The sequence below is a fragment of the Microcaecilia unicolor genome, chromosome 1, assembly GCF_901765095.1.
Source record: "Microcaecilia unicolor chromosome 1, aMicUni1.1, whole genome shotgun sequence".
Taxonomy (NCBI): Eukaryota; Metazoa; Chordata; class Amphibia; order Gymnophiona; family Siphonopidae; genus Microcaecilia; species Microcaecilia unicolor.
In genome coordinates this window covers 132,816,380-132,841,098 of record NC_044031.1, presented here as the reverse complement: position 1 = coordinate 132,841,098, position 24,719 = coordinate 132,816,380, and the positions used below count along the sequence as shown (strand labels likewise).

Below are 24,719 nucleotides of genomic sequence, written 5' to 3'. Positions count from 1 at the left end.
AGAACAGGTAGATGTGAATCGCTTATTTACTCTTTCCAAAAATACTAAGACTAGGGGGCACGCAATGAAACTACCAAGTAGTAAATTTAAAACAAACCAGAGAAAATACTTCTTCACTCAATGTGTAATTCAACTCTGGAATTCACTGCTAGGGAATGTGGTAAAAGCAGTTAATTTAGCAGGGTTTTAAAAAAAAGTCATGTTAGAGCCCAAATATCACAGTAAAATCTCTCACCACCCGTGAGCATCAGGCTGGCAGATCAGAGTCTTCCTGGGCTTCTGGGCTCCCCTCCCCCATCGGCTTATGCACCCACCCCAATTCCCCTATCACAAAGGTAGCCCTCCCCACCCTATGGGGTATCTTGGTATCATTGGTGATCCAGGAGGGTCTGGGGTGCCTTTGGTTTGGAGTAATGCCCTTTTGCTCCTGCCCAGTCATGTGCCTTCAAAATGGCGCCCCCTAGCCAGTTTCACACGACAACCACAAGCGGGTCATATTTCCATATAACAATACCTGCGGGGACCCTGATCTGCCAGCCCAATGCTCCCAGGCCCCGAGAATAATGCTGCCTGTGAGGTGGCTCACACATTATTCTCTTATCCCAGGATTCAACAATCTAGGGTACCAGAATCCCAAAGGTTGGCAAGTTGATATTTACTTATTTTCCTCACTGCAGCTCCTTGTACTTCTAAGTAATGGAGGATTAAGTGATTTGCCTAGAGTTATAAGATGATGCAGTTGGGGGGAAAAATAAATAAATAGCATACCTATAATTATGATTAAAATTTTAATCGAAATGCGGCCCTAAAAAAATAAATAAATAAGCATGTGTTGTGGTAAACTGTGTGTTGCAGTAAAATAATACAAGATTTTGCAATGTAATGCACATTAAGAGGCAAATATCATGCATTATTCCCTTCATGCACATTAGTAATTACCCCACAAGTTGTATCTAAGGCAACAGAGTGAAGTTAGTTACCCACGGTCAGTGGGAGAAGCAGGTAAATCTGGGCTTCTCTGGTTCTCAGCCTGTCACCCCTGCCATAGGCTACTCTTCTACTCAGCTGAAAGTTCAGCTAAAAATAAGTAGCTAAAATCAGTTACTTATTTTTGTTGCTCAGCAGCTCCTTACAACTTGATCCCAAGTAGTTAAATGAAAATTCAAGAAAAACAAACATCCCAGCTAATTTTAAATCCTATTCTCCAGTCATCTGAATTCTTTCAGACTTTCAGTGTTATCAATCTCCACAACACACTTTGCTTCTTTAGAATCATCATGTTTGACCTGTCTGCTTCACTGAGTTGATAGTTATGCTAAGGCACCTAAAATGTTGAGATCATTCTGAGGAATCATTTTTATTTCAAGCAATTTCTGTAATTTTATTCCCTTTCACTCAGTTATTAATTTCAGTACAGAGTTCTAGCAGCTGCATTCTTCCAGGAGAAAAATGGAATCTTTGTAGACTATAATACCTTTTACTGAATCAATAAAAACAATGTTACAGATAAACTTTCAAGAAGTTTGATATGAAGAAGTTAAAAGTGAATGATTAGGAAACAGAGCCTATTTTGAGGATGTAACTCTACAGCAAATTCTGCAAACTAAAAACAAATAAATAAAAAGTATGTTGTTTTCCAAAATACACTGGAGTTTTATCATGGCTTTAATATAATTTAATTTTGCATTTTACACTGCTTCTTCCCATTACCTGATTTGAGGTAGTTTACAATGTTTGTAACATTTACAATAAATAAAGTATAAAATGAGTAACATACTGTAAAATACTACATCCCCTCCCCCCTCCATATATTCTCAGAACTTAAAACAACTACAACTTAGTGCAAAATTATTTGAGCTTCTGTTAAAAAAAATGAATTGTTTTAACTTCAATAGGCTTACAATTCCCTAATGACAGTAGGCCAGTTGCATGACTTGAAATACAGATAACCGTTCTCCTTCCAGGGTTCCCTTGGCTACCGATCATGTCTCATCTATCACTGGCAACTTAGTTTGTGCCTCTCTAAATGACTCATTTTCCATTTGGGATCTCTTGGAATCCCCAAGATTTTCCTCCCCATTCACTCCAGCAAGCTAAGGATTCTGGGGTATCCCAAGTAGCCTCCTCTGCACCAGGTTTCCTGTCTACTGCAGCCCCTAGATTCTGGATACAGCCTAACTTCTCTAGCCGATGTTGGTGCTAAGGTTTAGGCACTTCCGGTTCTCTACATATAGGTAGGGGTCCTCTAGTGGGAAGATTTTGGGGAAGGATTCTTCCTGCAACTTTTCTGGTACAGTGGTTAGTTGTGTCCGGACAGACTCAAACTCAGCCCATGACAAAAGGGTAGGGAAGCCAAGGTAAAACGCCAACTTCGAACTGGGCTTGCCACACCGGGGTTTTGAATGAGACTTGAGCGGTTGGGTATTACCTCTGGTTTCCATGCACACAAAATAAAGTCACTGTCCACTCATAATTCACTTCAAGTCTGGTTATTATCCCCTCCAAATCAGTCTGTTCACATTTCTGGAATTCACCAATACCTGGAAGGGTCTCCAATCCAGCTAAATCTTAAGCACAACGTTCTTTTCCCCAGGAGGGAAAGACTCCATGAAATTACAGTAATGTGGAGTCACTTGACTCACATCCATTCCATCTCCCCCCCCCCCCCTCCCTTAGCAGTCTCTTGCAAAATGTCCTTCTACTCCACATTTGAAACAAGTGAGGAGGTCCAGTTCCCTCAGCCAAGCTGACATGGGATGTTGGGTTCTTGGCGAGTATGGTCCTTATCGCTCCATCCTTTCCTTCTGGTTTTCTGGGCTCAAGGATGACTTCCTTTCCTTGGCATTTTTGGCAACCTCGAATACTTTGGTATCGGAGGTAAAGTTCTCAATTGGTTTAAGGGGTTCCTAACCACACGCTCATATCAAGTCACAGCAAATTCGATTACATCAGCCACATGGATACCTGAATGCGGAGTTCCAAAGGGATCCCCCCTCTCACCAATCATATTCAACCTAATGATGACACCCTTAGCCAAACTATTATCGATGCAAAACCTCAACCCATACATATACGCTGACGATGTAATGATCTTCATTCCATTCAAACAAGACCTAAGCGAAATTTCCAACAACATCAACCAAAGTTTACATATTATGCATTCTTGGGCAGATGCATTTCAGCTGAAACTAAATGCGGAAAAAACCCAATGCCTAGTACTCACCTCGCAACATAACAAAGACAAATTTACCACCATCAACACACCTAAACTAAATCTACCAATCTCGGATACCCTAAAGATTCTTGGAGTCACCATTGATCGGCATCTAACACTTGAGAATCATGCGAAAAACACAACCAAAAAGATGTTTCACGCAATGTGGAAACTAAAAAGAGTAAGACCATTTTTTCCAAGGACCATCTTCCGCAATTTGGTACAATCACTGGTACTCAGTTATGTGGACTATTGCAACTCGCTCTACGCAGACTGTAAAGAACAAATACTCAAAAAACTCCAAACAGCCCAGAACACAGCGGCCAGACTAATATTCGGAAAACCAAAATATGAAAGCACAAAGCCCCTACGAGAGAAACTGCACTGGCTCCCACTCAAAGAACAAATCACGTTCAAAGTATGCACCCTTGTTCATAAAATTATCCATGGAGATGCCCCAGCCTACATGTCAGACCTAATAGACCTGCCACCCAGGAATGCAAAAAAATCTTCTCGAACATTCTTTAATCTTCATTTCCCCAACTGCAAAGGTCTGAAATACAAATTAACACACACCTCCACCTTTTCTTACACGAGCACGCAACTCTGGAACGTGCTACCACGCTATTTGAAAGCGACCTATGAACTGACCAATTTCCGTAAACTACTAAAGACTCATTTCTTTGAAAAGATATACCACAAAGAATAAAATATGTAAAATCTCCAAATACACCTAGAAACGTCGTAATGTGTCTATTGTTTTACAGTGTCTCTGCTACACCATGATCTTGTATTTCTAATGTCTGAGAATGTCTTCTGTAAAACCACTATCTTGTATTCATAATGTCTGTCAATGTCTTCTGTAATACCACTATCTTGTACTTCATGACCATGTAACCCAAATCCTTCTGTAAAACCAAATGTATATCCTTTTCTATTTCAAGTAACCATGATATATTGTAAGCCACATTGAGCCTGCAAAGAGGTGGGAAAACGTGGGATACAAATACAATAAATAAACCATCTTTCCCTTCACTCTTCCTGGACTCAAGGGCAATTTCCTTTCCTTGAAAGGTTCAGGTTTGGTGGAAACCTTCTGCCACTTCCAAAGTACTCTTTAGTTTCAATTTGGGATATTGGCATATCCACTGCCTCTAAGGCAGAGGCTGCCCATCTAAGAACTCTTCGAGGAGAACAATCTTGACTTTCCTTACAGTTGTAGCAACTTCTAAGCAACCTCCTTAACATAGAAACATAGTAGATAACAGCAGTCCATCCAGTTTGCTCAACAAGATAAACTCAAAGTATAAGGTATGATGTGATACTACATATGTATACTTGATCTTGATTTATCCTTGCCATTTTCAAGTCACAAACTGTAGAAGTCTGCACAGCTCTAGCCTTATTCTCCAGCTACTGAAGCTAAATCTGTCCAGCTATGATCATGGCACAGACTGTAGAAGTCTGCCCAGCTATGGCTTTGCTTCCCAATTACTGGTGTTGCGATCTAATAACCGCTAAGCTTGTTTGGTTCCATGTCTTCTATACAGGATTCCTTTGTGTTAACTCAGTAGAAAAATCTTCACAGGCTGTCTTTTGCATGGAGAGCAAATTCTCTAAATTTTGCCAATAATTTTCCTCAGTACACCCCACCCTACCAAAATGGCGGCCATTTCCGCATATGTGGCCCTGCCATCTAGATTAGCAGGTTTCCTAAATAGGTAGTCCATGCTGCCTCTGGCCGGCCAGCCATTTGAGCAGTTCTTTCAAGGATCACTAAAAAAAATCTGGGCCATCTTCAGGGGTCATCATGGCTAACACGAGAACTGGAGGATGTGTCTGCAACCTAGGACCCTGAAGCATCTGTTACTTGAGCCAGGGAGCTTTGTAGCAACTCCAAAGTCTTCTGGAAAGCTCGAGGTCATACTGAACGTGCACAATTCGCTGCAGCTGTTGCTATCCTTCTGCTAGGGCCTGAAATAGCCTTTCCCGGATTAGCCTACAATATTTCGAGCCCTAGTGAACACTGTAATTAAAGAGGAGAAAAACATGCCTGTTCAGCTCTGACTACACTCCTTCTGGTCCCTGTACAGGGCAGGGCTACTTTCTTAAGCCCCAATTGCTGGTCTGGTGCTATTATCAGGCCCAGAGCTCTGGGGATAATGAATTTGGCTTCTTTCAAATGGAGGAACCCAGATCCTACCACCAGAACCATATGTAGCAGAATGAGCAAGGGTTGGACTTGGAGCCTTAACAGACATAACCACTCGTTCGAAAGAAGGTTAAAGCCTGTTCCTTTGACAGGCTTGAGAAATGAGAACAAAAGCAGGCAGTCTTTTGGAGTCAAGAATAATCTCCCTGTAGCCTATTCCTGATAGGGCACAGTGTGTACCAATCTTTTTTCTTCAAGATAAATCAAAGCCAGGCCTGGCCTTGTCTCCAAGATTAAAGTTTCCACAAGGTTCCAAGATAAAACCTGGCCTACCTGAATTAAGATTCTGCTTCTTACACATACGTGATGAAGGCATATCCTAGATGGCTGCTCTTGTCTTCCCTGGGCCTCCCTGGCTTAGCTGTGCTTGGGGATTTTATCCTGCCTGGAGCACACCCTCCCTGCTCTGTATTGTGGGATTTCATGCGGTTCTGTGAGAAAGTGTTAAGGAGGACTGGTAACGTCCTATACACTACCTCACAAGGCCCATCATCCTGGCACAAATCACTGTATAATTTATTGGCCTGCTTGCAGAGAATGACTGAGCTGTATAAGAGTATCCTTCTTCTAGTAATACTGAGTTCAGTATTAACCTTACATGTATACTGTTTCACATGCCAATGAGATATTTAATATATTAGCTTCTAACATTAATAAAGCAGCATTACTGGCAGAAATCATGGCCTCTTAAAAGGCTTTTGGTATCTTTGGGAATTAGATGGACAAACCTTAGGCTTTGAAATCACCATCCACAGACTGTATGTATTTATTTATTTAAATATGTATGTATTTACTTTTTAGCATTCAACTCTGTTATTCATTAACTAGACAGCACCGGTATTCAGTAGTATTCAGTTAAAAAACATTAAACCTGGATGGAAAAATACCTTTACTATAATTAACAAAGGGGCCCTTTTACTAAAGGGTTGCTAAGCGGCAACCTGGAATTATCGCCAGCCCAACACGGGTGCTGGCAGTAGTTCCACCCCCAGCAAGCACCATTTCCAGCGCTAGCAGAAATATTGAAAAAACATTTCCACAGGGGGTTACCCGGCGATATTCGGGCACTGTCAAGCTCTATTGGGTTAGCAAGGAGCACTTACTGCCACCTCAACGGGCCACATAGCAAGTGCAAATTTACCAAATGGCCATATCGTTTATGGCTATTTCACCCACTGCGGTAAAAGGGGCCCTGGTGTATGGCAAAAACAGCCACTGCCGCTAGCGCAGGACCACTTTTACTGCAGCTTAGTAAAAGGGCCCCCAAGTAAGTTATCTACTTAACTTTAATCTGGTATAGTCATCAGGCATCAGGCAAATTTAACTGGTTATGTTATTCAAACATCTGGTAAAAGTTATATGTCCCTTGTACATGTAAGTGCACAGAAAAGGGGAACTCATGCGAGTTTAGTGCACTATGTGCTATTCTATAAAATAGTGGCTAAGCGGAATAGCACAAAACTGTAGAGGGGTATACACAGGGATAGAGCATGGGAGGGGCATGGGCGTGTCCCCAACTTATAGAATACTATAAGTTATGAGCATTGCATGGTGCACTAAGCTGAGCCCATTTGAAGTTGCCATTGACCTGGTACAAAAGTTCATACCTAAATTTAGGTGCACCAATCCACCTAAATTCTATAAGGAAAATGGGGTGACCAGACCGGTTATAGAATAGGCATTCCCTGTGCAGTTCTAAGGTGCCTATAAGGAGGCACTATATTATAGAATTGCCCCCTACTGATTTCCCATCGCTGAATATCAGCTCCAAAATTTTGTTTGATCAGTCAAATAAAGAACAAATTCCAAATGTATATGGCTCTGAAACAAATCTTAGAGGCCCTTTTACTAAGCTGTGGTAGGTTTACTGCAGGCCTACTGTGCACAAAAAGAGCACTACCACAGGATGCAGTGAGAGTCTTCTGCTCAGAGTGCGCTAATCCCACACTGGTATACCTGTGGGGCGGAGAGTAGGCATGCCTGCACTAACCGGGTAGCATGGGCACATTACCGTGAGTTACCCAATTAGCGCAGGAGTAGTGTGGGAGCCCTTACCACCACCTGAATCGCAGCACCGGCCACTTTCTAGAAATGCCTTATTAAAAGGACCCCTTAAAGAGATAGATACTGTGTATACTTTGAGTTTTAATGAAATCTGTGTAATAATTATAAATGATGAATCTCAGTCAGTCACCAAAAGACATTAAAAGTCACAAAGTATATTGTGTGAACATACATACACTTCAAAAGTACAGTAATAGATTTTACCTCTATTTGTTCCAAAGTGTCTTGCAGCTTTGAGTTCAATTCACTGTAATTGAAATGATAAATTACTGGTTAGTTCAGCCAGTTTCTTTAGATTTCAAAGCCTATATTGAACTAAAGAAGCTTATTCTAGGGAATAATAAAGACAAATTTAGAGGAGCATTTTTGATGTTTTGCAAAAAAAAGTCCAAAAACTCCAGGGCCAAACATGGTCATTTTGAACCAGAAAAACATCTTTTTGGTTCAAAAATCACCCTATTTTAGACATTTTTGCGCTCAGTGTGTCTTTCTTTAAGGGCCACCTAAAAATAAATTCAAGGGAAGAATGCACAAGAACAAGCCATTGGGACGTCTGAGGGGCCAGCAATCTTACTAGACTGGCCACAAAGGCAGTGGGGCAGCCTAGGGGGCACTGCAGTGAACTTTGCATAGAGGGTCCCAGGTAAACATCACAATATAATCCCCTTAAATTGTATGGTGAGCCCTCCAGGAATAGCAGAAAATGTACTGTATCCAACTGTACAGAACTACAACAGTCCTTATGCCTGCAGGTATTACCCTATATGTAAGTTTAGTATGTATTTTGTAGGTTTTGGGGTGCTCACACTTTCCACCACAAGTGTATTAGGTAGCGTGGGATATGGGCCTGGGTCCCCTTCTCTACAGTCCACTCCATTGACCACTAGGCCACTCTAGAGACCTGCTTGCTGCTCTAAGAGGAATGTCCATTACATCTACAGATATCAGAGCCTGGTATGTACTGTCACTTTCACCTATTAAGGAAGTGGTAGGGGGTCAATGATCACTCGTGGATTAAGGAGAAGTCATGCCTTTATCCCTCCAGTGGTCATCTGGTCAGTTTGGGCAACTTTTTTTGGCACTTAGTTATTATTGAAACAGGTCTAACCAAAAATGTCCTATTTTTTACCCTGGATGTTTTTACAATGTTCCATTATTGCAGGAAAACGTCCAAAACGTAAGCCCGCTCAAAACACACCTCCAACATGCCCCTTGAGATTTAGAAAAATGTCTTAAAAATTAGTTTTGAAAATAGCAATTTGGATATTTTTGCGGAAAAAAAAAACATCCAACTGTCACTTTTTTGCTGTTTTTTGGATGTTTTTCTGTTTTGAAAATGAACCCCTTAGTGTATTCAGTATCTATATAGAAGCCCAAATTCTAGCTGGCCAGAGCTGCAGATGTGATTAATAGCCTATAATGCTTCTTGTTTTCTTTGCTGCCCTTGTCTGTCAACTATAAAACAAACCAACACAGAACTGGCAGTTAAAGATGGATAAATTCTCTACAGGTTAAGAAACAAAAATAAAACACAACTTGTACACCTTATCAAGAATCTGACTACAAAGCAAACCCGGGGGGGAGGGGGGGAGCTAACTTCATTAACATATCTATAAATATATGAAACCCCATATGATGAACCTAAAAAAAATTTCTAGGAAACCCACAACACACATTCTTTTCCATAACTAAACACCTTTAAAAACAGGATTTCTAGTTATTCTTTTAACAAATACTTTAACAGAATCAGAACCTCAGGGCTGGATTTAGTTTGCAAAGGAAAGGAGAAACATGATTTGAACCGAGAGATCTCTTCCTCAACGCCAGTTCTGCAACCCTCCCCCTTGCACTCCCCACCTACCTCCCTATCCTTACCCCCACTCTTCTTGCTCTACCTAAGTAGTACTTCTCACATGCCATCTTTGGTGCCCTCAAATTACAGACCCACTTCTCTGCCCCTTCTTGCCCAAACTAATATACAAAAAATATAAAGTTAAACAGTTACAGTTCATTTATAGCCTGCCGTTTCCCATAAATATAGTTCACAACGGATTACAGTAAGATTCTAGAGTACAATAGTCTAGGAAGTTACATAATATAAATGCAAAAAATACTTTAACCTTAAAACAATATAACATAATACTAATAATAAAGACAGAAAGCAACTAGGAATCAAATTATTTCTTTGTCACATAGATCTGAAACTGTAGTGTCTTCAGACCTTTCTTAAATGTGGTATAATTGGTAATATTTCTTAAATATTTTTTAAATTATAAAACACATCTTCAAAACGTAATTAAAAAGTAAATACATAAAATATGTAGGGGCTCATTTTGGAAAAATAAAGATGTGGGGTTATGTGCAACTTTCTATGATTCCAATGCATCTCAGTGAACCAACAAAAAAATCAAGAAACCAGAGTATCTTTTTTTCATCCAATTACTGAATGCATTATTTGATCCACACAGACAATTCTCTTCAACTCCTACGTCTTTCCATTTCAGTCAGAACCAGGCTGAGATCTGGCACCATAAATGTCTCTTCCAGTTCTGCCATGAGAAGGCTGGTATATTTTGGTTCCATTCTTTGCCTATAGCAGTGCCCATGATTTATACACTGTGTCTGAGAAAGAAAGGGAACACTTACATCAGTGGTTCCCAAACTGTTTCGGCTCGCGGCACCCTTAATGTCTGAGCAATATTTCATGCCCCCCCCCCCCCCCATCACACAGGTCTCAACCCCCCCCCCCCCCCATCGGCCACTTCATGTCCAATATTTCTCCCTCACTCCCTTATGTACCATCTCCCTCCCCCCACCCCAACCCATGCCCCATTGTAATCCATTTTTTTACCTTGTTTCTGGGGAGAGAAGGATGAAGAAGAGCCCGGACCCGAGCACAGGAGGGAGGCAACATAATGTCCTGTAGCCCCATCCTCCCTCCCTGTCATCATTTTGAAAACAGGGATCATTCAGTTTTTACAGCATCTTGCAGTAACTGTCAATAATAGTAATAATTTTATTTATAATAGTACATTTGGGTTTTCGGTTATTTGGAAAAATGTTGGAGGTCCCATTTTTTTCTAGACACCATGTAGATAGATGTCTTTATTGAAGTGGAAGCAGTTGTAGATTAGGATGAATGTCAATTTTGTAATTGCCTCCAGTGTGAATTGGTGCTTCAGGACAGATGCTTTTCGGAATCTGCAAAATGCAGTTATGCCATCTGCATCAGGAATGTTGCTGTATAGTGATTTACATCAATTGTGACCTGGAGAGTGCCAGGTGGTAGCTGGTTGGTGTTTTTTTTTTTTTTTTTTTTACATTTGTTCAGGAAGTCTATTGTGTCTTGAATGAAGCTGTGTGTCTTGGGTACTAGGGGTTTAAAGATTCCCTTTATAAGTGCCAATACTAGGTTTCTGGATCTTAGGTAGAATATAGAAGATGCCCAAAAAAGGCATTTTCATAAATGTGGCTGTACTTGTTTTGGAAATGTCTTGAAAAGATTTTTATCTGCTTTAGATTAAATGGCATTTCAGTTTGAATAGGAGCAGGGAGGATAAAGGAAAGTCTTTGTACTTTCTGAAACAAGGCATGCATATATTGCACCATGCTGGTGAGAAGTAATCCGAAAACATAACTCCTTGGAACTTCTTTCCTAAGTGATCTAAGAACTTGATGTGGCATTTTTTAATATTCTCTAGTGTGTCTGGGGTTTTTTCATGGCTGAATCAGCTACCAAAGAAGTATGTGAAATCTGTGTTTTCTTGAATCATTAAAGGGTCCTTTTACAAAGCTGTGGTAAAAAGTGGCCTGCAGTAGTGTGAGCGTGTATTTTAGGCTCACACTGGGCCATTTTTTACCACGGCTAGGGAAAAAGGCTATTTTTTTAATGGGCCAGGAAATAGGACTGAGCTAATATTAAAATTAGCATGCGCCTATTTACAGCCTAAGCTCATACCGCCACCCATTGACCTAGCACAGTGATTCCCAAACCCTGTCCTAGAGGCACCCCAGCCAGTCAGGTTTTCAGGACATCCACAATGAATATTCATAAGAGAGATTTGAATGTAGTGGAGGCATACAGATCTCTCTCACATGCCAAAATCGGAATTGCATGCTACCCTGGTGGTAGTGCCGACTGGGCATGCGCTACCCGTGCATTAGTCCTCCTGTGCCTTTGAAAAAGGGCCCCCAAGTGCATTGAACTTAGTATTTAAGGTCTAGCTTCTTAGATACTGGTTGGAGCCTGCAACATGGACATTTGTTCACCACTGAGCAAACTATTAATGAGAGCTACCACTTAGGACTTGGAAGCATTTATGAATGTTAAAAGTTCAAAGTAAACATCCTAAGTCTTGCTTCCTGCTGAAACAAGAACGGAACCAATCAATATTCGTTATACAGTTTTGGGACAAAACATGTATTCAAAAGAGGATAAGTTTTTCATAGGTAGAAGAGAATTCCTGTGGAGAAGTTCTCCCCTCCAGTGGAGGAGACTTCTAGCATGCAGTCAAGATCTGTAGAGTCTTCTAAGAAAACACGGATTTCACATACTTCTGTGGTAGCTGATTCGGGGAGGGGGGGGGGGGGAAGAAATCACCTGCTAGGGTCACTAAAATTGAGGTTGATTTGGTGACTTTTAACCACAGACTGAGTTGTTCAAACATTGGTGAAGCAGTGATCAACTAACCAGGTGGTGACAACACAAAAGAGTGTCTGTGCCAGCTCTGTGCTGGAACTATTTCTTTGGATTTTGTTCACACCTTTTTCAGTAGTAGCTTAAGGTGAATTACATAAGGACCAGGAGTAGGCATTTAATGCAATATTAATGCGATTAATTTCTAAAAATTGCAACTATTTTTTAAATTTGTAATCATGAACACAATTTTAATTATGATTAAAAATTTTAATCATGAGCAAAAAAGTTTTACCTCCTTTCTGTTGCCCAGCATTGCTTTCTCTCCCCTGCCTATCCTATTTCACCTTGGCATAGCATAGCAGAGGGAAGGCATTGGTGTCAACTGCAAGTAGCATATGGGAATCACTGCTAGAGACCATATGAAGAGCCAGATAAAACATAAGTGCAGGGAAGGGAGGGGGGGTCAGCAGCAGGAGAGGAGAAAAAATGGGTGTCTGTGTGTCAGGGGTAACAGGTATAATAACAGAAGGGAATATACTTGGGTGTATATATAGAGGAAGGATACAGCAAGAGTGGAGAAAGGTAGGCACCTATAAGGAGGGGAGGGGGAGCTATGTGCTGTGGGGAAAAAAGTGTCTGTATGCAATTTTTCATTCTATGAGCAGGTTTAAAGAATTTTCATGCAGTTACCGCCCAGTTAACGTGAGAGACCTTACCGCTAAGTCAATGGGTAGCGGTAAAATCTCAGGCCCAAAATGGACGCGCACAAATTTTTATTTTGCTGAATGTCCATTTTCTGCCAAAAAAAAAGGCCTTTTTTGCAGCCACGCTGAAAAATGGACCTGCACACGTCCAATACAAGTGTCTACAACAGTGCAGGCTATTTTTCGGCACACCTTAGTAAAAGGACTCCTGTTTGCCACACTAGGTCAGACCGAAGGTCCATCAAGCCCAGTATCTTGTTTCCAACAGTGGCCAACCCAGGTCACAATTACCTGGCAAAATTCCAAAATAGTACACTTTATGTTGCTTATTCTAGAAATAAGCAGTGGATTTTTCCCAACGCCATATTAATAATGGCTTATGGACTTTTCTTTTAGGAAGTTATCTCCCGCTAACTGCTTTTACAACATTCTCTGGCAATGAATTCCAGAATTTAATTACACGTTGAGTGAAGAAATATTTTCTCAGATTTGTATTAAAATTACTACTTTGCAGCCTCATTGCATGCCCCCTACTCCTAGCATTTTTGGAAAGAGTAAACAAGCAATTCACGTCAACCCGTTCCACTCCACGCCACATTTTATAGACCTTTATCATATCTCCCCTCAGCCATTTTTTCTCCAAGCTGAACAGCCCTAGCCACTTTAGCTTTCCTCATAGGATGCTTTCCCATCCTCTTTATAATTTTTGTCACACTTCTCTGTACCTTTTCTAATTACACTATATCTTTTTTGAGATGCGGTGACCAGAACTGCATATAGTACTCGAGGTGCAGTCGCACCATGGAATGATATAAAGGCATTACAACATCCTCATTTTTGGTTTCCATTCCTTTCCTAATAATACCTAACATTTTATTTGCTTTCTTAGCCAGCACTACACACTGAGCAGAGGGTTTCAATGTATCAACAACGATGACACTTAGATCCTTTTCCTGATTGATGACTCCTAATAGGGAACCTTGTATCATGTAGCTATATTTCGGGTTCCTCTTTCCCACATGCATCACTTTGCACTTGCTCACATTAAACGTCATTTGCCATTTGGATGCCCAGTCTCCCAGTCTTGTAAGGTCATCTTAAAATTTTTCACAATTCTCTTGCGATTTAACAACTTTGAATAACTTTGTGTCGTCAACAAATTTAATTACCACACTAGTTATTCCCATACCTAGATCATTTATAAATATGTTAAAAAGCAGCAGTCCTAGTACAGACCCCTGTGGGATCCCACTATCTAACCTTCTCTATTGGGAATACTGACCATTTAGCCCTACTCTCTGTTTTCTATATTTTAACCAGTTTTGAATTCATGGTAGAACACTACCTCCTATCCCATGACTTTCCAATTTACTCTGGAGTCTTTCATGAGGTACTCTGTCAGATGCCTTTTGAAAATTCAATACACAATATCAAATGGCTCACCTTTATCCACCCCCTTCAAAGAAATGTAGTAGATTGGTGAGGCAAGATTTCCCTTCACTAAATTCATGTTGGCTTTGTCTTATTAATCCATGCTTATGTACATGCTCTGTAATTTTGTTCTTTATAATAGTGTCTACCTTTTTGCCTGGCACCAACGTCAGGCTCACCGGTCTATAATTTCCCAGATCACTTCTAGAACCCTTTTTAAAAATTGGTGTTGCATTGGCCACCCTCCAAACATCCGGTACCATGCTTGATTTTAAAGATAAATTACATATTACTAACAATAGTTCTGCAAGTTCATTTTTCAATTCTTTCAGTACTCTGGGATGTATACCATCCGGTCCAGGCAATTTGCTACTCTTCAATTTGTCAAATTGCCCCGTGAAGATTTACAGAGATTTGATTCAGTTTCTCTGACTCGTCAGCATTGAATACCATTTCTGACACCGGTATCTCTCACACATTTTCCTTGGTGAAGACCGAAGCAAAGAATTTATTTAATCTCTCCACTATGGCTTTTGTCTTCCCTGAATGCTTCTTTTACCCCTCAGTTATCTAGCGGTCTAACTGATTCTTTTGCCGGCTTCTTGCTTCTAATATACCTATAATATAAAAGTTTTTACTATATGTTTTTGCCTTCAACGCAGTCTTCTTTTCAAAGACTCTCTTTGCCTTCCTTATCAGGGCTTTGCATTTGACTTGCCATTCCTTATGCGGTTTCCCATTATTTTCATTCAAATCCTTTTTCCATTTTCTGAAGGATTTTTTTTTAAGCTCTAATAGCTTCTTTCACCTCACTTTTTAACTATGCCGGTTGTCATTTGGCCTTTCGTCCTCTTTTTTTAATACACGGAATAAATCTGGCCTGGGCTTCCAGGATGGGTTTTTTTTTTTTTTTTTTACAACATCCATGCCTGGTGTAAATTTTTGACCTTTGCAGCTGATCCTCTAAGTTTTTGTTTGTTTTGTTTGTTACCGCTCTTCTCATTTTATCATAGCCTCCTTTTTGAAATTTAAATGCTAAAGCATTCAGGTACACTGGGTATTTGCCTGTCCCTGGAAGGCTCACAATCTAAGTTGGTATCTGAGGCAACAGACTTGCCCAAGATCACAAGAAGTAGCAGTGGGATTTGAACCAGCCACCTCTGGATGTCAAGCCCAGTGCTCTAACTACTAGGTCACTCCTTAGCAGCATAACAGGGTATACATTCCTCAAACGAGACCGGACAGATTGCACAAGAACTCTGTGCTGGAACTGTGACTTTTCTTACGTGCAGTGGGTGGCACAAAAGCGGCCTCCAATTCCACGCTCTTCAGAATAGCGCTATGTTTTTGGTCATCTCCACTAAGATGATGGTATTTTGCAGATGCTTTTAAGCAATACAGATTAACAAGCTCTCCCTGCTCAGACCTGTGCAGAAGATATCTGCCTCTAGGTCAAGAAGTTTCAACCCAAGCTGCTGCTGAGTCCCAAGAGTTAAGGCATTGACCTTTCATTATAAGACTTTTGAAGCCACTGCATAAAGGAAGGAGAAAACATCAACAGAAGAGGTTTAGTTGGATTGCCAAAGTCAGTCAATCTCTGTGCCAAAGACATCAAGTTCGGCTTCAGGAGCCTTTTCACATGCCTTATAATGTTCTCAAAACCGACCAAGGAGGTTCTTCTGGACTCAAGGTAATATGTATACACAGTCTTTGCATTCCTTCTGTTCATCTTCAAAGTTCAGATAAATAACCCAACATCTATGGGTATCGTGATTCTCATAAATCAAGCAGGGCCTGAAGCCTGGCTGTGTGTGCCATGATTCATACAATGACTGAAGAACTGAAGGAAAAAGGAAATCAGTGAAAGTGAACTATATGTATGTATGTATATACTGTATTTTTGTGACATAACATACTAGGGGCTCTATGTAAATAAATAAAATAAAATCCTGGTAAATAAATAAAACCTGAAGAAGTGAGAAGATTGCTGCATGCAGGAAGGACCACACATGCTCATATCTTTTTTATTATAATTTTATTTTAATACGTTTACAATATATTCACAAGACAGAGTCTTGTTACAGGAAACTCAGCAAGAAACAATAAAGAAGAAAATAATATCAATAAAAGCAAATATTGAACTTCCTTAGACCACAACTAATCGGGGAGCATCTCAACAATGTAGGAGATTTAAATACTAATACACATTAGAATATTCAAATAACATATTAAAGTAAAGACTTAACATGACAATCCCATCCTTAACATCATTTCCAACATTTTCAAGTTATCTTTTTTAACTCCAAAAAAGCCTTCAATTGCTCAAGAGAATAAAACACATATTTAATCCCCCCATATCAGACCAAATATTTTCAAGAATACAAAAGTAGAAAAGTTGCATCAAGATTCAAAGTTTCCTGTCTCATTGTCAAAAATAATTTTCTCAGTTCTTGAGTTATCTTAGTAACAACTGGACAGATCCAAATTCTTGAGTTATCTTAGTAACAACTGGACAGATCCAAATTTTTTGTCCACCAAAAATACACACTTGAGTGTTTAAAGTAAAGTCTTAAAATAGCATTCAAGTCTTGCTCGAAAACAAAGAAAACTAAGAGCATAGCTCTCTCAGTAGCATGTTCTATAGATTGTTCCAATATAGCAGATATATTATTCACATCAATATTCAAATCTCCACCACCTTCTCCTTCCTTTTTCCCCTGAGAATTCTTAGACAAACAGTAAATCTTATTAAAAGGAGGAAAAACATCTAATGGCATTTTCAAATTTTCTATCAAGTATCTTTTAAACAAATCCAGAGGCAAAGTCCTGGGGATTTTAGGAAAGTTCAAAAGGTGGAGGTTTAAAATCTGTTAAAATTTTCTATCTGCTCAATTTTCCTGTGGAGAGCTAGCTTATCTTTAACTGTGGCAACCTTAAATTCTTGGAGCTCTGAATTTGCTTGATCCGACCAGATCTTCTTTAACTGACTCAACAGTCTTAACAAGTTCTTCAAATTTAAGACAAAGTAGTTAGCTCTCTTGAGGATTTCACAAGTGTTTGAGTCAATCCTCTGAAGCATTAACCAGATATTCTCCAAATTTACCTCCAATGGTGTAACAGAGACTCCAGTTGCACCCAGAGTCTCATTCTCCAGGTTACCTCATTGAAATGCTGGTCCCTCAACAGGAGTCTCACCCACAGCACTTCCGGCGGCTTGTGGGTTCCCACTCAATGAAGCAGAGGAATGCTGAAGCAGAGGGAGGAGAAAGAGTTGTTTCATGCCCCAGCAGATGCACCGCTCCTCCGACTGCCTCTGAAGCAGGATTCACCTCCCTCAGTTCAAATGGAAAAGCTCTGGACAAGAAGCGATCCAGTCTCTGTAGTGTGGGCAAAGTTGAGGTAGGCGGGGGAACTGTCCTCACAGTCCCCTTCCAAAAAAAACACCAGTAGAAAAATTTCAGCGCCTCACACAGTGCCGGAGTCACGCTGCCATCTTGTCATGCCCCCCCCCCCCCCCTTTCCCCATATGCTCAGATCTTTACACTCATTCTGGTTTCTGGGAGAGCGGTCAATTACATACAAGGCTGATTCAATCCTGCTTGTGAAAGAAAACAAAAAATGCTAGAAAATAAAACCCGTGTGTTGTATCGGTAAGCATTTTTTTGTAATTACCAAAGTTACAGATCTTGAGCTCCCTTCTTCACCCCACTCCACCAAAAATAAGAAAACATGTTTGTGGTTCAGTCAGCCTACTACAATGCTAATTAGTTTTCAACTTTCCTTTTAAATGGGAAAATTAGGTTCTTACCATGATAATTTTCTTTCCTTTAGTCATAACAGATGAAGCCATTACGTATGGGTTGTGTCCATCAACCAGCAGGGGGAGATAGAGAGCACTCAACTTTTCACAGTGCCTCATGGCCAGCTAGCTCCACTACCTCTTCAGTATTTGAAGCTTCCAAAGCAGTATGGCAAACCGCAATGGGAATAACATGAACTTTCCTCACAGCGAACGATGGCCCCTTAACAAGGGCATAAACTCAAAAAAAGGAGGGAATGAACTCATCCTCCTGGAGGGAATAAACTCGTACTCCACTTTGTATAAACGAAGGAAATACTTGCATCCTCCTGGAGGGAATAAACTCATCCTCCCAAAACATGAACTGGAGGGAATGAACTCATCCTCCTATCACTGTAACAAGAATCCTGAAGACTGTTTTCCGACTCCCCAAGGAAGGAATATAACTTCAGGAAACAAGAACAGCACCTAAAATCAGAATCACTGCAATACAGACAATCATACAGGGAGGGCTCATGGCTTCATCTGCTATGACTAAAGGAAAGAAAATTATCATGGTAAGAACCTAATTTTCCCTTCCTTGTCATCAAGCAGATGAAGCCATTACGTATGGGATGTAACAAAGCAATCCCTAAATAGGATGGGAGCAAGCCACACCATGTGCTAGCACCTGTGCTCCAAAACGCGCATCCCTCCTGGGAGCCACATCCAGCCTGTAATGTCGAGCGAAAGAGAACTTAGAAGCCCATGTTGCAGCACTGCAAATCTCATGAAGAGATAGTGCTCCAGTTTCCGCCCAGGAAGAGGAAATCGCTCTTGTGGAATGTGCCTTAAAGGCTTCAGGCGGAGCCCGGCCAGACAGCAGATATGCTGAAAAGATAGCTTCTTTGAGCCAACGGGTAACAGTGGCTTTAGACGCTGAAGACCCTCTGCGAGGACCTGCAAACAGCACAAAAAGATGATCAGAGGTCCTGAAAGAATTTGTAATTCGCAGATACTGCAACAGAGTCCTGCGCACATCCAAAAGGTGCAACTGCCCAAATGAATCTGGAAACTCCTCCTCAACAAAGGAGGGAAGAAAAACAGGCTGGTTTAGGTGAAACGCTGAAACCACCTTAAGCATGAAGGAAGGCACGGTCCGAACCGTGACCCCTGACTCTGAGAATTGCAGAAAAGGGTCTCTACAGGACAGCGCCTGGAGCTCTGACACCCGTCTCGCCGAAGTAATGGCCACTAAAAAGACGGCCTTCAGTGTCAAATCTTTCTCTGAAGCACGCCGAAGCGGTTCAAAGGGAGCCCCCTGAAGGGCCTTCAATACTAACCCCAGGTTACAAGCTGGACAAGGTGCCCGCACGGGAGGACGGAGCCGAAGCACCCCTCTAAGAAACCGTGCCACATCTGGATGAGCAGCTAAGGACACGCCTTCAACCTTGCCACGCAGGGAGGCCAATGCTGCCACTTGCACCTGCAGGGAATTATAGGCCAAGCCTTTGTGTACACCATCCTGCAAAAAGTCCAGAATCGGCGAGACAGGAGCCCGCAACGGAGAAAGCGCTCTTGAAACACACCAGACTTCAAACTGGTGCCAAATCCTGGCATAAGCCATGGAAGTGGAGCACTTATGGGCCTGCAGGAGAGTGGAAATTACCTTATTTGAGTAGCCTCTCTCTCTCTCAATTGCACCCTCTCAATCGCCATGCCATAAGACCAAAGCGGCAGGTGTCCTCCATGGCCACCGGACCCTGTGACAACAGGTGCGGAACCAGAGGTAACGGAAAGGGAGCCTCCAACAGCATCTGTCGGAGGTCTGCATACCAAGGCCTCCTGGGCCAATCCTGGGCGATGAGCACCACTTCTCCTGGATGCAGCCGAATCCGCAGGAGCACTCGCCCTATTAAGGGCCACGGAGGGAAGACATACAGCAAGCCCAGGGGCCAGGGTTGAGCCAAGGCATCCAACCTGGCAGAGCGAGGATCCCTACGTCTGCTGATGAAGCACGGGACTTTGGCATTGGAACTGGTCGCCATAAGATCCATCACTGGCTTGCCCCATTTGGCACACATCTGCAGGAATACATCATCTGCTAGTTCCCACTCCGCTGGATCGATCTGATGCCTGCTTAGATAGTCGGCTTGCACGTTGCTCTGACCTGCAATGTGTGCTGCTGACAGGGACTGTAGATGCAGCTCGGCCCAGTGGCAAATTTGTTCGGCCTGCGCGGCTAGAGCTCTGCACTGAGTGCCGCCTTGTCCATTTATATAGGCCACTGCTGTCGTGTTGTCCGACATCACCCGGACAGCCAATCCTTCCAGGGTCACTTGAAAGGCCAGAAGAGCCAGAAACACCGCTTTCAACTCTAGGCAGTTGATAGACCACTCCGACTCGTCGGGCGTCCACAGACCCTGGGCATGCTTCCCCTGGCAATGTGCGCCCCAGCCCTTCAGGCTGGCATCTGTCACCACTAGGCACCAATCGGGGAGCGCCAGCGGCATTCCCCACCGCAACATGCTGTCTGAGAGCCACCACTCCATACTGAGGCGGGCCGCAGGGAGCCAAGAAAGTCTGCACTGATAATCCTGAGATACTGGAGACCATCGTTGAAGTAGAGAATACTGTAGAGGTCTCAGGTGCGCTCTCGCCCATGGCACCACTTCCAAGGTGGCTGTCATCAATCCCAACAGCTGGACAATGTCCCAAGCTCGCGAGCGGGGCATCCTCAGGAGCAGACGGACCTGATTCTGAAGCTTGCACCGCCTTTGCTCGGGAAGAAACACATAGCCCGAGGCTGTGTCGAACCTGGCCCCCAAATATTCTAGAGATTGTGAGGGGGTCAGGTAACTTTTGGCCATATTGACGACCCAGCCCAGAGATTGAAGGACTGAAACCACTCTGGCTGTAGCTAGATGACTCTCTTTTTCTGAGTCTGCTCTGATGAGCCAGTCGTCTAGGTACGGGTGAACCCGGATACCCTTTCGCCTAAGAAAGACAGCTACTACCACCATTACCTTGGAGAAGGCTTGGGGAGCTGTGGCGAGACCAAAAGGCAAGGCCCGAAACTGGAAATGTTTTCCCAACACCGCAAACCACAGAAACTTCTGGTGCGGGGGCCAAATTGGTATGTGCATGTAAGCTTCTTTCAGGTCCAGAGATGTGAGAAACTCTCCTGGCTGTACCGCTGCAATGACGGAGCGCAGGGTTTCCATGTGAAAATGCCGCACTCTTAAGGACTTGTTTAGCTCTTTTAAGTCCAGGATCGGGAGAAAAGACCCGCCTTTTCGTGGCACCACAAAGTAAATGGAGAAGCGGCCTAGACCTTGTTTGGCGGGAGGCACCAGGGTCACAGCCCCTATCTGGCACAGACTGTGCAAAGTCTCCTCTACCGCCGCCCGTTTGGCGGCAGAACCGCATCGGGACTCCACGAACACGTCTCTCACCGGGGCATCGAATTCTATTCGGTATCCGTCTCTGATCAGGTCCAAGACCCACTGATCTGCGGAGATTTTGGCCCACTCCTCGAAAAAGAGGGAAAGTCTTCCTCCGATGACAGGAAACGAGGAGGGGGCCGGCGCACCCTCATTGAGAGGGTCGCCCCTGAACTCCAGGCCTTGAACTGGCAGCTGCAGAACGTTTGTCCGAGCGAAAGGAGTTTCTCTGCTGAAAGCGGGCACGCGAAGTGAACCCAACAGCACGCCCCGGGCGGTACCTTCTAGCTTCACGGAAGCAAGGTCTGTAAGAGGAGCGGACCGCCTGACCCTTAGAGGAAGGCTTCGGCCTACCTTCTGGCAAGCGCTGAGGTTTGGAATCCCCCAGGCCTTTAACAATGTTTTCCAGCTCCTCACCAAACAGGAGAAGGCCTTGAAAGGGCAAATTCACCAACCTTTGCTTAGAGGCCATGTCCGCCGCCCAGTGTCGTAGCCAAAGAGTGCGGCGAGCCACCACTGCTACAGCCATTTGTTTAGCCGAAGCTCTGACCATATCATAAAGGGCGTCAGCCAAAAAGGACAAGGCCGACTCCATCAGCGGAGCCACTTCAGATAAGGTCTCCGCTCCATCACCGGGCTGTTCCACTGCCTGCTGTAACCAAGCCAGGCAGGCTCTAGCAGCATAACACCTGCATGCAGACGCCCGAACAGTGAGACCTGCCAAATCAAAGGACCGCTTCAGAGCTGAATCAAGCCTGCAGTCTTGAATATCCTTCAGGGCAACACCTCCTTCAACAGGGAGGGTAGTTCTCTTTGTCACAGCCGTGACCAGGGCATCCACTTTAGGCATTGCAAAGCGAGCCAAATGTTCCCCACTCAGAGGGTATAATTGCCTCATAGCCCTAGCAACCTTCAAAGGTCCCTCGGGGTCAGCCCATTGAGCCGAAATAAGCTCTTGGATGGAGTCATGCAAAGGAAAGGCTCGAGCAGGCTTTCTGATACTAGCCATCCTTGGATTAACAGAGGAGGCTGTGCCACTCCCAGCATCTTCAATCGAGAGGGCTTGTAAGGCATCTGAAATAAGCGCTGACAGCTCTTCACGATGGAAAATCCTCACCGCAGACGGATCATCAAGCTCCTGTGACAATTCTGCATCCGACTCTGGCTCCTCAGCCCAAGAAGTTCTGCCAAATCCCTCAGAATCCTCATAGCCCGACCACGGGTGGGGGGGGGGGGGGGGGGGGGGGGGAGGGGGGGCGCCACACTCAGAAGGGGAATTAGCCCTTCTGCGTTTATCAGGAGGATAAGAAACAGGCAAAGCCAACTCCAAAAGGCCAGGATCCACCGGGGGGCGGGGGGCAGGCAGAGGGTCCGAAGATCCCTGTGGAAGAGCTCTTTTAAGCATGTACGCCCTATGCAGCATTAAAACAAAATCAGGGGAGAAAACCGCTCCCTGACCGCCCGGATCCTGCCCAGGGCTATCAGCTCTATTACTAGCCTCACTCAGAGGACCCCCCCCCCCCCCGGATTCAGGGCTCTCCGTTGCAATGGAGGCCGCGCCATGTGGAAAATCCAAAATGGCGTCCGCTGTCAGCTCAGAGCGTAAGAGATCGCCGCTTGCCATGCTCGGGCCGGCTCTACCATCTGTACAGCATGAATTACAGAGCCCCGCTGCTGATTTGCGCTTGCCACATTTAGAACAGCGCTTTACAGTCTCCGCAGCCATCGCTGAAAACGGCGGTAAAATTCAAAAATGGCGGTTCGCTCCAAAAACGTCCCGATCGCGGGCCCACCCCGGAGGAGTCAGAAGGTAAAATTATGTATAATCATACCTGATAATTTTCTTTCCATTAATCATAGCTGATCAATCCATAGACTGGTGTAGACTGGTGGTTGTGTCCATCTACCAGCAGGTGGAGATAGAGAGCAAACTTTTGCCTCCCTATATGTGGTCATGTGCTGCCGGAAACTCCTCAGTATGTCGATATCAAAGCTCCATCCGCAGGACTCAGCACTTAGAGAATTACACCCACGAAGGGACACTCTGCCCAGCTCACCACCGCCGAAACGGGGGAGGGGAATTAACCCAGCTCATCCCCACACAAGTGGGGGAGGGGAATCCGTCCAGCTCATCCCCGCGGAGCGGGGGAGGGACACCACACCCGCCGATGCGGGGGGATCTGGCTTATCCTGCAACCGCAACCGCGGGAGGAGCTGACTGACCCTAACACCGCCGAAGCGGGAGGGGTACAAAGCTGCCCTACAGCCGCACGAAGCGGGAGGGAGTGCCGGCAGAATTTAAGTCTCAATCCAGCCCATAAAACGGAGGGGAGAGGAATGCAGCAGCTCACTGTAACACAAACTCGTCTTAACTCTTGAAGAATCCAAGTGAAAAAAGTTGAACACGAAGTCTTTCTGAAGTAACTGAAGACTAAACTTGAACCTGAAATGCAACCAGAATAAAAACAGTACAGATATCTGGGAGGGGCTATGGATTGATCAGCTATGATTAATGGAAAGAAAATTATCAGGTATGATTATACATAATTTACCTTCCATATCATCAAGCTGATCAATCCATAGACTGGTGGGATGTACCGAAGCAGTACTCACCCAGGGCGGGACCTAGAAATCCCTGACCGCAACACTGAAGCTCCAAACCGGGCCTCCGCCCGAGCAGCCACAGTCAAGCGGTAATGCTTGGAGAATGTATGGGCCGAAGCCTAAGTTGCCGCCTTGCATATCTCTTCCAAGGAGACGGAACCGGCCTCTGCCATCGAGGCCGCCTGAGCTCTTGTGGAGTGAGCCTTCAGCTGGATAGGCGGCACCTTCCCCGCGGCCACATAAGCCGCTGCAATGGCTTCCTTGACCCATCTTGCCACTGTAGGCTTAGCAGCCTGCAGACCCTTACGAGGACCTGCAAACAGGACAAACAGATGATCCGACTTCCGGAAATCATTGGTCACTTCCAAGTATCTGATGATGACTCGTCTCACATCCAGATATTTAAGAGCAGAGTACTCCTCTGGGTAGTCCTCCCTACGAAAGGAAGGGAGACAGAGCTGCTGATTCACATGGAAGCGAGAAACAATCTTGGGCAGAAAGGAAGGCACTGTGCGAATAGTCACTCCTGCCTCAGTGAACTGCAGAAAAGGCTCTCGACATGAGAGCGCCTGGAGCTCGGAAACTCTTCTGGCTGAAGTGATAGCCACCAAAAAGACTGCTTTCAACGTC

The 24,719-nt window shown here is 43.8% G+C and overlaps 1 protein-coding gene across 8 annotated transcripts in view; it reads right to left on the bottom strand.

The window, feature by feature from the left end:
* VPS50 (VPS50 subunit of EARP/GARPII complex) overlaps positions 1–24,719 on the bottom strand; it is a 463,388-nt gene that overhangs the window by 249,518 nt on the left and 189,151 nt on the right. For all 8 annotated transcript variants that reach the window (XM_030200504.1, XM_030200521.1, XM_030200476.1 and 5 more), the window contains one exon: positions 7,695–7,737. In XM_030200504.1, the coding sequence (XP_030056364.1) occupies positions 7,695–7,737 (43 nt within the window). The remainder of the gene's footprint in view (positions 1–7,694; positions 7,738–24,719) is intronic.